The 15671-nt window shown below is 40.2% G+C and overlaps 1 protein-coding gene across 2 annotated transcripts; it reads left to right on the top strand.

The window, feature by feature from the left end:
• The first annotated feature begins 5540 nt into the window (after positions 1-5540).
• Positions 5541-13912, top strand: LOC144074798 (sesquipedalian-1-like). Of its 2 annotated transcripts, none has more exons than XM_077601397.1 (3): positions 5541-6987; positions 7370-7462; positions 10101-13912. In XM_077601397.1, the coding sequence occupies exon 3, from the start codon at positions 10136-10138 to the stop codon at positions 10928-10930; it is 795 nt and encodes a 264-aa protein (XP_077457523.1). In that variant the 5' UTR covers positions 5541-6987; positions 7370-7462; positions 10101-10135; the 3' UTR covers positions 10931-13912. The 2 variants fall into 2 exon arrangements, with proteins under 2 accessions (XP_077457523.1, XP_077457525.1); XM_077601399.1 differs by having other exon boundaries at positions 5541-7133.
• Positions 13913-15671: the final 1759 nt, after the last annotated feature.

Below are 15671 nucleotides of genomic sequence, written 5' to 3'. Positions count from 1 at the left end.
GATTTGTGTCTTCACTGTTATTCTTACAACTCACAACCTCACTTCAATCCAAAAAAAGCTTTTTAACCAAAGACAAAAGGTGTTTAAATTATTTTTCTGATGAAGTGATTTGTTCATTTTATTGACATTACATTGTTTTGTGTTTGGGGCCATGTTTTGGATGGGAAATGTATGTCTTTATAATAATTCATCTGTTTTCCGGGCGGCCCATTGGGGCAAGTGGTTAGCGTGTCGGGCTCACAGCTCTGGGGCCCTGGGTTAAAATCCAGGTCATGTCCATCTGTGTGGAGTTTGCATGTTCTCCCCGGGCCTGTGTGGGTTTCCTCTGGGTACTCCGGTTTCCTCCCACATTCCAAAGACATGCTGGTAGGCTGATTGGACACTCTAAATTGCCCTTAGGTATGTGTGTGAGTGTACATGATTGTCTGTCTCCTTGTGCCCTGCGATTGGCTGGCCACCGATTCAGAGTGTCCCCCGCCTCTGGCCTGTAGACAACTAGGATAGACTCCAGCACCCCCGCGACCCTAGTGAGGACAAAGCCGTTCAGAAAATGAGATGAGATAAGAATTTCTTTTCCAACTTTGTTTATCTGACAAATTTATTTTGGGGTTTCATTTTTGAATTATTTCCCAACTCTTTTTTTTTAGTATTGCTGAGTTGTCGTTGTTTTTTACTCGGATAATCGGTGAGGCATTTTTTTTGTTATTCAAGTGAATGCAATACGGTGCCGTACATTTTTGCATTGCTTCTTTGTCTATTTTCTTCCCTTTTTTGCAACCTGGCATGTGCATATCACACCATAAAAGTGCAATAAAGCGGAATAAAAATGTCAAGTGTGAACTACGCGCAAACGGCTGCCCAGTGAATATTCATTAGCTGCCTTGTTTCCCGCTCGTCGTTAAGGCTACCAGCTTATCACCCCCTTCTTTTTAAATCACATTTTACTGCAATGATTGTAAACAAAGCAAAGTATCTTAGGCCATAGAGTCGGTATAAATGGCATCGAATAATAATCAACTTCAAAAGTGGAAATTTCGCTCACAGGTCTCAGGTTTCCAAAGCTGGCAGTACAAGGAATTCACTCTGCAGGTAGCCAATCCTGTGCACACATCATTATTTTGTTGTCTGTTATTTTGAAAATGTAAACAACTGAAAATGAAAACTTGCGTTTTGTAAGAATGTCTGATTCCTTCTGTTTCTTTTGCCTTCTTTATATACATAAATACAATTTTTTCCCATGATATCTGCAGAACTGTTATCAAGCCGCTTTTACATCACATTTGATTGAGTAACGTCTGACCACAAAATTGTTCCAATTTTTTTTGCAAACACTGATCAATCTCCCTCCCCGATTTAACGCTTTTCCCACCTACTGCACCCCAGTGGAGGATGGTACCTTAGCATTGCAGTAAGTAATCTTGTGCTCAATGAAATGACACAAGATGACAAAAGAGGGGGTTTAAGGAGTCCAGATTGTGTTGTCACAAAGGCTTTTTTAAGGATTGCTCCAGATGGCTTGCTGCCATTAAAGGTCTCCATGTATGTGTGTGTCTGTCTGTGCCTTCCCATACTTTTCATTACATTCACAAGGCTCCTTCAGTCCCATCATATTATTGACCAAGTACAGCACTATCACAAAAGGGCAAAGGCAAAACCGTCGAGCGGGTGGACCAGGGGTGAGTGTAACCTTTGACCTGCTGGAAGCAAGCCTTGCACCCGGTCTCAAGGTCCTCACGTCGCTTCAGATTCAGAGTTCTAAGCGCTTCCACCTCCCTCCCAGGGAAGACCACTGGAATATTATGAATTTTGCGGATAACTTATATTGTTTTTTTACTGATAGTTCTTAATAATATGTACTATAAACTTGATTATGAACAATGTCAGGTCTCCTGTTTCCAAGGAGACCAGAACAAGGTATTCATTCTGCTGGGTAACAGATTGTCTTGTCTCAAAGGGTTTTTTTTAGGGATTTTTCCAGATGGGTTGCTGCCATTAATGGTCTCCTTGTTTAATGTGTATGTGGGCCTTCCCATACTTTCATTTCCCATAGTGCAAATACTTGTCGCACCTTCCACTTAGTCAAGTGGCTCTTGTCAATGTTGCTCCTCAAGCCGTTGTTCTCTTTTATCCCCCTGCAGTTCTCTCTGAGACCCTTGAGCTTCACCATTGAAGGTTGCTGGAAATGGGAGGTCAAGTATCCATCTTATAATTGACGGCTCTCGTGCCAGAAGGAGATAAAGGGGGTGCTGCTGTCGTCATCAAAGTCATCACATTTTATTGCGCAATAACATAGAATACCAATGATTTTCAATCAGAGCTGAATTTTGATTAAAGGGTAAATTGGCCTTATTTTAGGTTAACGAGACGCAAACTGAGTTTACATCAGTTATAGTAGCTCACAGTAACTGATTTTGGTGTTAAGAAAAAAAGTAGTGCAAGCGTTATAAAATGGATGAATGGGAAAAAAGTAACGGTAAAAAGTCCATGTCATATAACTACAATAATTCAATAATATAATTTGCGTTATTCCATTTAGGAAGTGAAAGCTAACACTTCCAATGTTTCTGCTGTGCAGCATGAGTCACTATGTGTGGGGACTCAGGTTGAACAACCAACAGCATCACTACACTAAGCACCATTTTACTCATGAAATGATGTGCTGTTGGTATGCACCATACGTCAATGTGTTATCACCTATTTCACCCTGAAATGGACGCAGATTCTTGAAGTATTTCTATTTGAAGAGCATGTTTGATATGTAGTATCTCTATATTTCAGGCCTTTTCCTGCAGGGACTTTTAGCATTTATATAGAGGATATTTTTGATATGCTGTCTGACAACTAAGAGGTGTCGATAACCAAATGTTATCCCCAAGAGACAGTTTCACAAGCGAAGTGGAATCGTGAGAGGGGCCGCAAAGAATATCAATGGTGCAAAGCGAGAGGTTTTCTCTGAATGCTTGCCTTGTCCTTCCATGCTGTGTTTTTCAATGTGCTATATTTTACAGAGGCAGTTTTAGGTTTCTCATAACACTGCCAACTTAGCAATAGTTTGTTTTTCCTCATTAATTTTAATGCAGTATAACCTCTAGAGTTTAATGACTTTTTTGTACATTTTTCGTTGAGCTTAACTCATTGGCTGCCATTGACTGCAATAGATATCCAATCCATTTTGACAGGGAGGGTTGGCAGCTATCACTAACCCCTGCCCCCTCCCCTTTTTTTCTACTTGATCGGACGTCTGTTGCTGTCAATTGCATTAAACATGATTAGCCGGCTCCAGTCCTACCAGTTCAAATTGATTATCCATTTATGATTAAAATTAAATACATTCCAGGATAAATTATGTATACATGCTTCTGAATGAATAGTCAACAAATATTTGAAACAAGTACAAACTACCAAGCGATCAATTTTTCTCTGCAATTATGATCAACATGATTCAAAAGCTGGACCATCTCAAAGAAGTCTGATATTTTTGCTATTTAGATAGAAAAGAGATTAGGAGAATGTAAGTTAAAACACTTGAGCCTTTCTCAGGTTTATTTATGCAGCTTGTTTGTTGTGTCCTTTAGAATCCAAAACCAGTGTTAATCAAGTCCTCCACCAGAGCATTGCACTTCATAAAAAATATTTTTAAGAGGGAAACTAAACAAGATGGACGTCAGTTAATTGGAGATTATTACGAAAAGAATTGCCGTGCAGAGCAAAAGGCCATTGGCTCTCTTGTGGAAGAATGAGAAATGCACGGGCAGTGGCAGAGTTGTGTGTGTGAGTTGTGGCAGTGCTCCATCGTTAAAGATGAAGGTCAGGGTTGGAGAAATTAAGAGGCTGTAAATGTCAACACTTCCAATTACTGAACCTGATTTTTTATTTATTTACTCATTTTCTGAACTGCTTATCCTCAAAAGGGTCACGGAGGGTGCTGGATCATATCCCAGGTAACTACTGAGGCAAGGGAGACAGCCTGAATCGATGGCTAGCCAATTGCAGGGCACAAGGAATCAGACAACTATTCACGCTCAAATTCTTACATATAGGGAAATTTAGAGTGTTCAGCCTACTCTGCATGTTTTGGGGATGTGGGAGAAAAATGGAGTACCCGGAAAAAACCTGTGCAAGCCCGGGGAACACATGCAAACTCCACACACTGGAATTGAACCCTTGACAGCAGGACTGCTAACCGCTCCTAACCGCAGGATAACCGCCATGTCGGAACAGTTTATAGTGGTGTCTATTTAATATATTTTTGACTATTAAAACTCTCTTTACTGATATCTATTCCCCAAAGATAGACCCTGTCTCTTTTGGCCAGTGAAATAATCTCCAATTGTGACGTGCCACTTTTCTCCATTTCATGGTTCTATTAATGTTCCTAAACTAAACTTTTCATATGTATTTGACAGATCCAACCCGTGGTGTGTTGACTCCCCAAAGTGCCGAGGTCTTATTGTATATTGCTTTAAAACTCCATTGTTAGAAAATGTTGGTATCCCTTGAAACATCATGAAATGTGAGACGGGTCAAAAGGTTGAGACTCAAATCCCCTGACAGCACCTGAAGATAGTCACATTTGTAATTCCATAAAATGCTGTGTCTTCCTGCCACAAAGCTTGTTTGAATATTTTAAAGTGTCTTCACATTTGGCAATGAAAGAAATACAGATTGGCAACTCTTCATTCATTCATGCACATCACTGTTATTTGGCACAAGGCTTGGAGTTGACTGAGTGAAGGCCTTCAGGGCTAAACATGACAATGCTTCTATACACAAGCTGCAAAGCTGTCCATAGCCATATACACTGCTGCATGGTTATATTGTAAGGGCAGGCAGGGATCATTCCATCCTCCCAGTTCAAATGGATTTCACATCTAGCGGCAGCAATGGCAACCAATGACCTGACTTGATGAAATATTGCCAAAGTATTGTTTTTTTTCATTCATCCATTTTCTGAATCACTTGATCCTCACTAGGGTCGCGTGGGGTGCTGGAACCTATCTCAGATGACTTCATGCACAAGGCAGGGACACCCTGAATTGGTGGCAAGCCAATCGCAGGGCATTAGGAGACACAGAACATTGGGTGGAAACCGGAGTACCCGTAAAAAATCCATGCAAGCTCAGGGAGAACATGCAAACTGACCTGGATTTGAACCCAGGACCCCAGGACGGTGATCACTTAATACACAAATTAATTTTAACTGTCAAATACTGTAGTTAAAATGTTCACTGTGTCAAATTTATTTTCAAGGTACGATTTAAAGCAGTGGCTGAAAGAATTTAGATCTGAGCCCGGGGCTAGGAATACGATCGGGACCCCTCAAGCCGGAGGGGTGCTAGGATATGGAGGCCCGCTACCATATTTATGATGCTGAGACCTAATTATAAAGCCCAGCACCACCTGAAAAAGCTTTTTGGCCCCTAACCTCACCCAACCCCCTTTTTACCCGCACACCAGACCCCCGAGAGGCCCAGGTACGCAAACAAAAAGGGGGTTGGGTAAGGTTGGGGGCCAAAAAGCTCCACCACCCGCAAGCTCCACCCCTGGAATGAGGTTGTTAATGTCAATTGTTACTTTACTAGGCACATCAGCACTTTCTCATGGAATCCAATCAAAGTTCATTTTAATTAAGAGAGGTAATAAGTGACTGTGGCAATAATCATGAAGAATGTCGACTAATGTTTTTCACGGTGAAAAAAAATAAAGCAATTAATTCTGTCTGCAGTGGTGATAATACAATTTTAAGGAGAATTGAAAGGGCTCTTGTACAGAAGATTAAAAGCTAGTAATGATTATAGTTTCTGCAGTTATTGTATATCTCTATAAATTATATGCGTACTCTACTTAGAAGTAAGAATATAGTCATCATTGTATTTTAAATGACGACACAGTGGTTGAATGGCTAGTATGCCGGATCAATGTTCTGTGATCCAGGGTTTGAGCTCTGAATGGAGCTTTCCTTTATGGATTTAGAATGCTCTTCCCTTGCCTTATTGGGTTTTCTACGGGTATTCTGATTTCCTCCCACCTGAACCCTGTCTCCTGCTCATAGCCAGCTGAGAAAGGCTCCAGCACCCCCACAAGTGGTACAGTACATGAATAAATGAATGACGTTAAATGAGGATGAATTATATTGTAATATCTTAAATTCAATTTGTGAATTTTTACTTCATGTTTAACGTTAAAAAAATTTCAAGAATATTTTTACCCACTGTAGAGTGTTATTTGGGTCATACCGAGAGTGTATTTCTATTTGTATTTGAATGTAATAAATTTAGCATTAGCAAACATTTTATTAATTCATAATTATATTTATTATATATAGTGACAAAACAAAAAGTAAGATATGTATTGACCATTTTTATTTAGTTATTTTTTGGCAGCATGGTGGAGGAGTGGTCCCCGTCCCTGCGTCGGTTTTCTCCATGTACGCGGGGGTAGGCTCCAGCACCCCGTGACCCTTGTGAAGATAAGCCGTACTTTAAATGAATGATTTTTTTAAATACGTAGTTGATATTTAAGTATTTGGTCACTTGCTCTATAAAAGGGCTCAACTTGAAAATCGTCCTTGTAAGGTCAAATTATTTGTCAAATGTGACGTATTTAATCATTAGAATGTTTATATTCATTATAAAATAACTATCTCTTTTTGTGGCATGATTGCTACATTATTATGGTCATAATTTGCCCTAAAATTAGCTATTTCATAAATCAATGAAATTGTATTTATTTTGCAGCAGCACTGCGGTTTCCCACATCTCCAAAGGGTATGTTCGTTTTGTTTACCTATTCATCTGTTCGCTGCTACTGCCGTAAGTGAACGCTGAGGAACTCCAGGCTCCGCCCATCTAAAGAGATTCAGTCAACCAAAAAGAGCCCTTCTCTTGATGATCACGTGACATAGGAAAAATGGATAGCAGGAGGGCGGACAGATGAACTACGCTACGAGGACTTGAGACTGATGCTGTATTACATATTATTCCACTGGTAACATCTTTTTAAATAACATTTAAACATTGGTCTCCATAGTATCAACTTATTACATCGCTATCAGAGATTTCGTGCGTTTCGAGTGGAAAATTCCAAACCGCTAAACCACTGACAGCAACCATCCCGTCAAAGTGGCAAAAAATGTAGAAACATTGCTCCAAAACCACGACTAAAGTCTATTTCTACACACTTTAAATGTTCGTTGCTGTGTTTTCTCTTCGTTTTACTTTACGTTTTTACAGTCGGAAAAGTGCTGATGCGTCAAAAGCTTGGGACAAAGCCTGTGAATCATTTTAGGGGGGAAGAGCCCCTCCACGGCACGTTATTTTCCATACAAACGCGCTCTATTTACGTCTTGATCTTCTAATTTTCGTTCCAGTGATCTTGAAAATGCTCTAAAAAAGGAGCTGCATGGCGGTGACCTTTGGACCTAAATGAGCTGCAGTGGCGATGGAATTTAAAAAAAGTTCACGTAAGTCACTTTGTTTGGGTGAGGGCCAAGCAAGCACTAGTTCTCATCTCATTTTCTGAACCGCTTTATCCTCATTAGGGTCACAGGGGGTGCTGGAGCCTATCCCAGCTGACTCCGGGCCAGAGGCGGGGGACACCCTGAATCGGTGGCCAGCCGATCGCAGGGCACAAGGAGACGGACACCCATACCTAGGGGCAATTTAGAGTGTCCGATCAGCATACCACACATGTTTTGGAATGTGGGAGGAAACCGGAGTGCCCAGAGGAAACCCACGCAGGCCCAGGTAGAACATGCTAACTGGATTTGAACCCAGGACCAGAGCTGTGATGCCGACGCGCTAACCGCCGATTTAGGGTGTCCCCTGCCTCTGGCCCGGAGTCAGCTGTGGTAGGCTCCAGCACCCCCCACAACCCTAATGATGATAAAGTGGTTCAGAAAATTAGATGAGATGATCATTCATTTGTTCTAATGCTAAAATAGGGAGGAATGATTTGGTGTATATGCATGGGTCCCTGTGTTTACTTTTTAAAATCATATGGAATACAGTAATATTTTAAGAAAAAAATGGACAACCACCAAACGACTGCTCCCAGCATATGTTATGAGAATGACTGATCTAAACTTGTGGTTAAAGCCCATGTGTCCACTGTGACTAGAGTTGTTTACTTAAAGCTGTGACCCATTTTATGGCTAGACATGTGACTCTGAAGCAAAGTTTATCCTGTTGTTAAAAAGATTCAAATCCCCTAAATAACATGTGGCAAACTCATGCCCTGGGGTCCATCCTGTTATATAATGTTTTTGTATAACCCACTAAAGCAAATTAACTTTGTTTATTTGCTGCTTTTTGAATTTGTCAGTTTCATTTTGGCATCAAATCTATAAAACACTTTTTCCCCTACCACGTAACGTCTTATGAGAATGAAATGAAGGTTCACTTAATATTCTGTGTTCTAACAATTATTCGTGTAAGTCAAAAATTAAAAAAGAGTCAATGCAAAATCTTTTTGTCGAGGGGTGACATGGCTTATTCTTTCACATGGTCTAATGTTACTGCAGTTGCATCTACCACATTATGCAGAAATACATTTGTGCAATGGCCACAAACCAGGAAGAAATATTAAGTTCAGGATAAAACATAAAACAAGTTGGCTTAGTAAACGCTTAACAAGGAAGGTCAAGTGCAATGTGGACCAACAAAAAAAATAAGTCTACAGTACAATAGCTAACATATCTCTGTTAGCGTAATTGAATTATATAATGACACGTGGCTATGAAGTCCACCTCAAAGTTATGAGGTTGACGGTTCAATCCTCGGTGGGTTCCGACATTAGTGTGTGGAGTTGCATGTTTTCCCCGGGCTTGCGTGAGTTTTCTCTGGGTACACTGGTTTGCTCCCACATCTCAAAAACATGCATGGTAGGATGGTTGATTACTGTAGATTGTCCCTAGTTATGAGTATGAGCGTGAATGGTTGTTTGTCTTATATTGTGCCCTGTGATTGGCTGACAACCAATGCTACAGTTAGGCATGTCTCAATACAGATGTATTATTATTTCCCATCCGATCCAATACCTGTTTTTTTTTAGTAAAAATAATGCAAAACATGGATATGGCCAACGGCTTTTTGTCATGTCAATCGTAAAAACTTCGTTCTTCTTTTAATGAGGAACTTGAGTGTATTTCTGACAAAAAATCAGAAGTTAACCTATCCACAAAAAGCCTTTTGCGCTCCAACATTTTATTCGACTAGAGAGTTGCTCTTTCTCCTGATTCGCTCGGTAATCAGATGGCCCCCCGTTGCCGAGTGATTAGACATTTGAGGTTGGAAAGACTGTTTGATGGCTCAGACAAGTAATGTCTTGCTTACAAGGCTAACACAGTGGACATTTGCTTGGTGATTTGATTTATAGCAGTAGAAAAGCGTGACAGAGCTGAAAACGTGTGGGAATTCTTGAGGCTGAATCCCATACTGTCTAATAGTCCAAAAATAGCCATAGTGGGTGCTGGAATCAAAATGGTGGTAGCTACAGTAGAATGTGAGAATAGCACGTTTTTAGCCAATTACTCAAATAATATGTGGGCTAATTAGTAGCATATTTCCTAGCGAAAGCTCTAAATTATGTGTCAAAGTGGCGGCCCGGGGGCCAAATCTGGCCCGCCGCATCATTTTGTGTGGCCCGGGAAAGTAAATCAGGAGTGCCGACTTTCTGTTTCAGGATCAAATTAAAATGAAGAGTATAGATGTATATTAAATTTCCTGATTTTCCCCCTTTTAAATCAATAATTGTAATTTTTTAATCATTTTTTTCTGTTTTTAGTTCAAAAATCATTTTGTAATCTAAAAATATAAACATTTTTTTAGATGTATAAAAAACTGAATATTCAGGGCTTTTAATCCAGTTCTTTTAATCCATTAATAAAAAAAATGAAATATTATATCTAAAATGGTCCGGCCCACGTGAAATCAAGTTGACGTTAAAGCGGCCCGCGAACCAACCCGAGTCTGACACCGCTGCTCTAAATGATGATGTAGTTACATGTTTTTTTATTTTTTTTATTTCAGTCTTGTAATGAAAACTTTTGCCAGGAAAATGACTTATTTGCTAAATATTTGCCTTTGCATGGCCTGATGTAGATGAATAAGTCACCCGGCGAGGAAGAGGAGGGACGATGAAGCTGAACGAACGCAGCGTGGCTCACTACGCCACGTGCGACTCGCCGCCTGACAAGACGGGCTTTCTCTTCAAGAAGGGCGAGCGCAACACGGCGTACCACCGCCGCTGGTTTGTCCTCAAGGGCAACATGCTCTTCTACTTCGAGGAGCGCGACGCCCGAGAACCCATCGGGGTTATCGTCCTGGAGGGATGCACCGTAGAGCTGTGCGAGTCGGCCGAGGAGTTCGCCTTTGCCGTCAAGTTCGACTGCGCCAAGGCCCGCGTGTACAAGATGGCGTCCGACAGCCAGGCAGCCATGGAGTCGTGGGTGAAGGCCTTGTCGCGGGCCAGCTTCGACTACATGAGACTGGTGGTCAAGGAGCTGGAGAGGCAGCTGGAGGAGATCCAGGAGGCCACTGTGGGAGGCCTGCAGGGCAGGTCAAGGTCTTCAAAGCGATCGGCCAAATCTCGATCTTCGTCCTCGTCGACGTCATCGTCCAACTCCGGGCAAAAGAATCACCAGGATGAGGTTCAGCCCGTGTCGGGAGGTCCGAAGGAGAATGGCGTTGCTTGGAGCAAGCCATACTTGGCTAACGGTTTGTCCGATGGGGCGTCTTCCTGGGTTGCCTGGGAGGAATCTGAAAATTCTCAGCGGGCCAATGGGATCAAGGCACCTCCTGTCCCTCCCAGAAGAAGAGGAGCCTCGCTGGAAAGCCCTTTCTCTCCCGGCACAGAATGCTTCTCCAAGCTCCACGACTGGTACGGAGTCGAGGTAGAGGAAGTGAGAGCACAGTGGTTGCAGAGTCAGTGAACCCGTGGGGACGGCTCACGTTTTCCAAGTTTAGCCCGTTCCATTTTCCAGGGCGGAGGTGGTCATCGCAGACTTCCCCTGATGACTTACTGCTAAAATGTTTCAAATTTCCATCACAAGACATTTTTTTAATGCAGCCCAGTGTACGAATGGTTACATTGATGGCCTCACAGTTCTGAGATCGAGGGTTCGATCACAGCATCCGGACCTTCCTGTGCTTGCGTGGGTTCTCTCTGGGTAATCCGGTTTCTTCCCAGATCCCCAAAAACATGCAGGGTAGGCTGGTTGAACACTTTGTCCCTAAGAATGAGTGTGAGCATGAATGGTTGTCTGTCACCATGTGCCCTGCAATAGACTGGCCACCAATTCAGGGTGTGCCCCGCCTGGTGCCTGAAGTCAGCCGAGATAGGCTCCAGCACCCCCGCTACCGTTGTGAGGAATGAAAAGAATGAATGAATGAATGTAGAAGACATTTTTATAGTGCCTGTTGTCACTGTTCTTTAGAAACGATACAGATAGAATTCAAAGGGGAAATCGACCAAATATTTTCTGTCTTTGGAAATACTAGCGGCATTTATACTGTCTGCAAAACAGCAATTTACCCCCTTTATTCTGTCCCACTATTTTGTCTAAACAGCATTGAGCACAAAATAGTTTAAGGCCGACCCCACAACTCTGGGAGTCTGTCCATTTTAAGATGAATTATGTAAAAGCTGGCATTTTTTTTCTTTTTCGCCTTTTCCAGGTCTCTGCGTAAAACCAAATTTGCATTGACTGAAAAGGTACATACCAATCTTGTCTCCATCATCCTTTTTAATGTAAATGGTACTGATGGGGGAAGAAAGTCGACTTGTCACTTTTCCGTCTTAAGAGGTTTTTACTACTGCCTCAAAGTGAATTATTTTTTGGTACAGTTTAGTACATAACACTAATTCCTTCTTTTCTCTTGTGCTGTCTTTTAATGATCGGATTGCGCAATGACTTGCTTGCCGAGTTGTGTGTAAATGTGGTAAAGTTGCCTGCCTGGTCTTAAGCTGTCTAAACTGTTAAAATGGTTAGCATCATTGTGAGTACCACTTGATTCAAGAAAATCTAATCAACTACGTGAATCGGTGCTATTACAGCAATGAAAATTCATTCTTTTGCAACCAATGGAACAGTTTTACCTCCAAGCGACGACATTACAGTATTTGGGATTGATTTTGCAATCTTTCTGGTACAAAACAAATCAACCTGCTCCTCTGTACAATCTGGCATAATGCCGATAAAAATCACTTTTCTTTTTACCTGTGCTCGATGAAAATTGCCATTGGAGTACTCTCCACTAAGTAGCCAGCATCTTTGGCTTAATCTGCTATTTTGATTTAGTGCCCTTATCTGTTTTTTTAAGGTTTTGTAAGGAATTCACTTCAAGTCATTCAGTTAAAACTACAATATTTGATAGGAAAATACAGTAGGTGACAGCTTAAATGTACTTAACAACTACAGTGTATTGATTCTGTTAGGTTTGGCCTCCTATTTCTTTGGATTCACACTTCTTTCCATTTTAAGTTGTCATTACCTGATGGTACATTGTTGTTTCCTTTTATTGATTCGTGCACTCTAGTTTTGATGTAGCGGTGGGTGGCTTGTTTGGGTTTTGTATGCCTCCATCGTCTATTGGCCTTGTGGGATCAATACCAGCCAAATTTAAGAGTGCCTGGGAATAGATTTGTTTTTAAATGCTTATCTTTTGGATTCAATGGGTATAAGTGGCTAAATAGTTGAAGTGGTTAGAGATAAGATGTTATGGTGAATATTTGCCCTTTTAAAATACAAAAAAATAACACCATATCCACTCAAATCTTGACCCATTGTTGAAGACTTCCAAATTCCTGCATTAAATGTGTTTTTACAGAGTAGTTTTAATGACATAAGATAGATGTTTACATCAGTTTAATGCATTTTATACATTCCAAAATCATTGATGTGAGGTTGATTGGACTCGTATTCAACTATAATTTGCTGCCATTAAAGCCGATCAATGTCCATCCATCGCTTCCAGCACCTTCCATTTTTGGACATCTTTCGTTACCAATGGCAATTCATGAGTTATGTGATTGGCTGGATTAACCAGTGAGGGAAAACCAATGGAATGCTCTCTTACCACGCAATTAATCAACTTGTTGACTCGCTATTCTTATCAGAGAACATCTGACCTCTCATTTCTTCTTCCTTTTTGAAGTTTTTTTTTTTAACCAGACCCCAAGCATAGCCCCATTCCTTAGTGGCTTGATACACATTCACAAAGCCTTGCGTATTAGTGTTTATTTTATTATTATTTTTAAACGTTTTTCTCTCTTGGGCGACACTTTGTTGCTGAGTTGTTTTCCTTTCTTTGTTCCGACAGTGGCTTGGTTCACATCATTGCACAGCATTAGCCTTATTGTTTACACACATGGTACAAGGGGAAACAGATTTAACTTTATGAATATTAAAGCAGAACCAAAAGTGCCAAATTTTAAGATTTTTTATTTTAAATAGCTTTTCTTTTGAAAATGAACATGAAAGATTGTGTTGCTTAAATAATCAAACATTCATACTCTGGTGATTTCAAATACCGTATTTTCTCGCATATAAGTCATATTTGTAACTCAAATACAGTTTATATACGCGGGGGTCTCATGCTTGTAAATATGATATGTAATCTGAAACTACAATTGCACTCATGCTTTATTAAATTAAATCTCTCATTCCTGATAACAGTAGGTGCTGTCGCACACTAATTAATCAAATGATAATCTTATGATAATTGAATGTCTCAGATTGATTGTTGTTTATGAAGGTTTATATACATTTTTGTCATTGTTTTCACATTTAAAATGTTGTATTCTATTTGTAGGTTGCTTAAAACTATCCAGGATCATGTGGTGATTATGGTACATGAAAATACTATATTCAATACACTATTGAAAGAAAATAAAGTATCATACTTGGCCAGTATTTTGTTAACTTGTGAACTTTTTCATGGCAATTTGAGGATGTTGTAGAGCAGAGTTGTACAATTTTTTGCTCCAAGATCTACTTTTCAATGAGCCAAACTCCTGCGATTTACTTTATTGTTATGGTTAGAAATCAGGGGTGCGCAACTTTAATCAATGTGCTGAAACTTGACGCACCTGACTGCACTCCACTGATTGCAATTCTAACATACCACATTTGTGGAAAGTTATCACATGTAACTTACTGCTGGGGTGTTCAAACTTTTTTGCTCCAAAATCTAGGTACTTTTCAAGGAGTTAACCTCATAAATTAGGAAAGTTACCGTTTATGATAGGTGCCTGAAAACAGCAAACAACACAGAGACACGTGTAAGTAGGTTCTTTGGTATTTTTTACCCCCGCAACATTGAGTTATTTGTAAATGCTGTTTGCATGTTGGTCACTAGATGACGCTGCGCATCAGTTTGAACCAGCTGGGACAGGCACCAACTTCATGATGGAGCAGTGACTGGTTACTTCATTACTTATCATGGACCTTGGTAATAAAGTTTTATTTTATTTTAATTAAAGTAAACCATAAGTTGGGGTAGTAATTGCTTTAGATACATAGATTTATTTAAACATCCTTTGAGGGAATTTAGGTTACATAAACCTATCATATTTTTAAGGATTGGAAGTAAATCATGTCAATGGTATGTCCCATTAATATTAATGCACAGCAAACTGGCTTGGTATAGCTTTGGAAACTGTTATGCGCTCTTATTAGTATGAAGCTATAGAAAAATGAAAAGTACTTCCTGTGTCCTATATATCAAAATAAAAGCGCAAATGATGACCAAAAGGAACTATTAACAAAAGCTGTACACAAATTCAGGCTGAATAATGGATAGATGAACTTGAAGTTCTAATGATGGAAAATGTAGACAACTTTGCTGTCAATTCAAGCTGACACCGCCGCTCTTTTTCTCTAGTTTGATACAAATGTTGAACGGAATGGAAGCTGTGCTCATGCACAACAAATGAGCCTCTTAAGCCCTGTCCAATTCAATTAGAATTCCTTTCTTATCATAATGGTGTGCCAGAATGGTCGCAGACAATAACATGTTTGACTGCGCCACGCAGGAAGCGAGCTGTTGGTTTGTCATGAGACCCTGCGGCCTCAGGTCATGCCTATTCCCTCCATATCTATTAAATGAGATAAAAAGCACAATTGTTGGAGGAATTTGCATCTAAAAAAATCTCCCCTGTGATATAAGCCATTGTAGTCTTTTTTTTACTCATGTTGACAAATCATGTGTGCACATCCCAAAGTCTTCTTTTCACAATTGAAGAGATACTATTCTCATGTTAAACCAGATTCCTTTCATTATAAATTATGATTCTGTAATTACTGGTGACCAATTTTGGGTGTATCGTGCCTCTTGTTCTTGGACCAGTAGTATTTTTTTCTTCTCACAGTCCGAAAGTCGGGAGTTTTCATCCAAATTTTATCCCTCCTGTCTTGAGAGTGCAAGAAATACCCATTTTCTTGTGGGTTTTTGTTAGTTACTTTTGATTCCAATGACGGATTCATTGAAGACTGAATTATTGTTATGTTTAGGAGTGTGTATTTGCCGATATGAGGCCTCCAATCAACTTGCAGTCAGTCAATGAGTACCCTAGAAAGGCTTCAAATGAAAAACTATTATTATTGTTAAAATTATTAGTGTTTAGTTGTCTTGAGTAAACACAGGTGTACATTTTTTATTCATTCACAAAAG

This window comes from Stigmatopora argus, chromosome 5 (assembly GCF_051989625.1).
Source record: "Stigmatopora argus isolate UIUO_Sarg chromosome 5, RoL_Sarg_1.0, whole genome shotgun sequence".
Taxonomy (NCBI): domain Eukaryota; kingdom Metazoa; phylum Chordata; class Actinopteri; order Syngnathiformes; family Syngnathidae; genus Stigmatopora; species Stigmatopora argus.
Note: the sequence above shows the minus strand (reverse complement) of the source record. Positions and strands in the feature narration are given on the sequence as shown.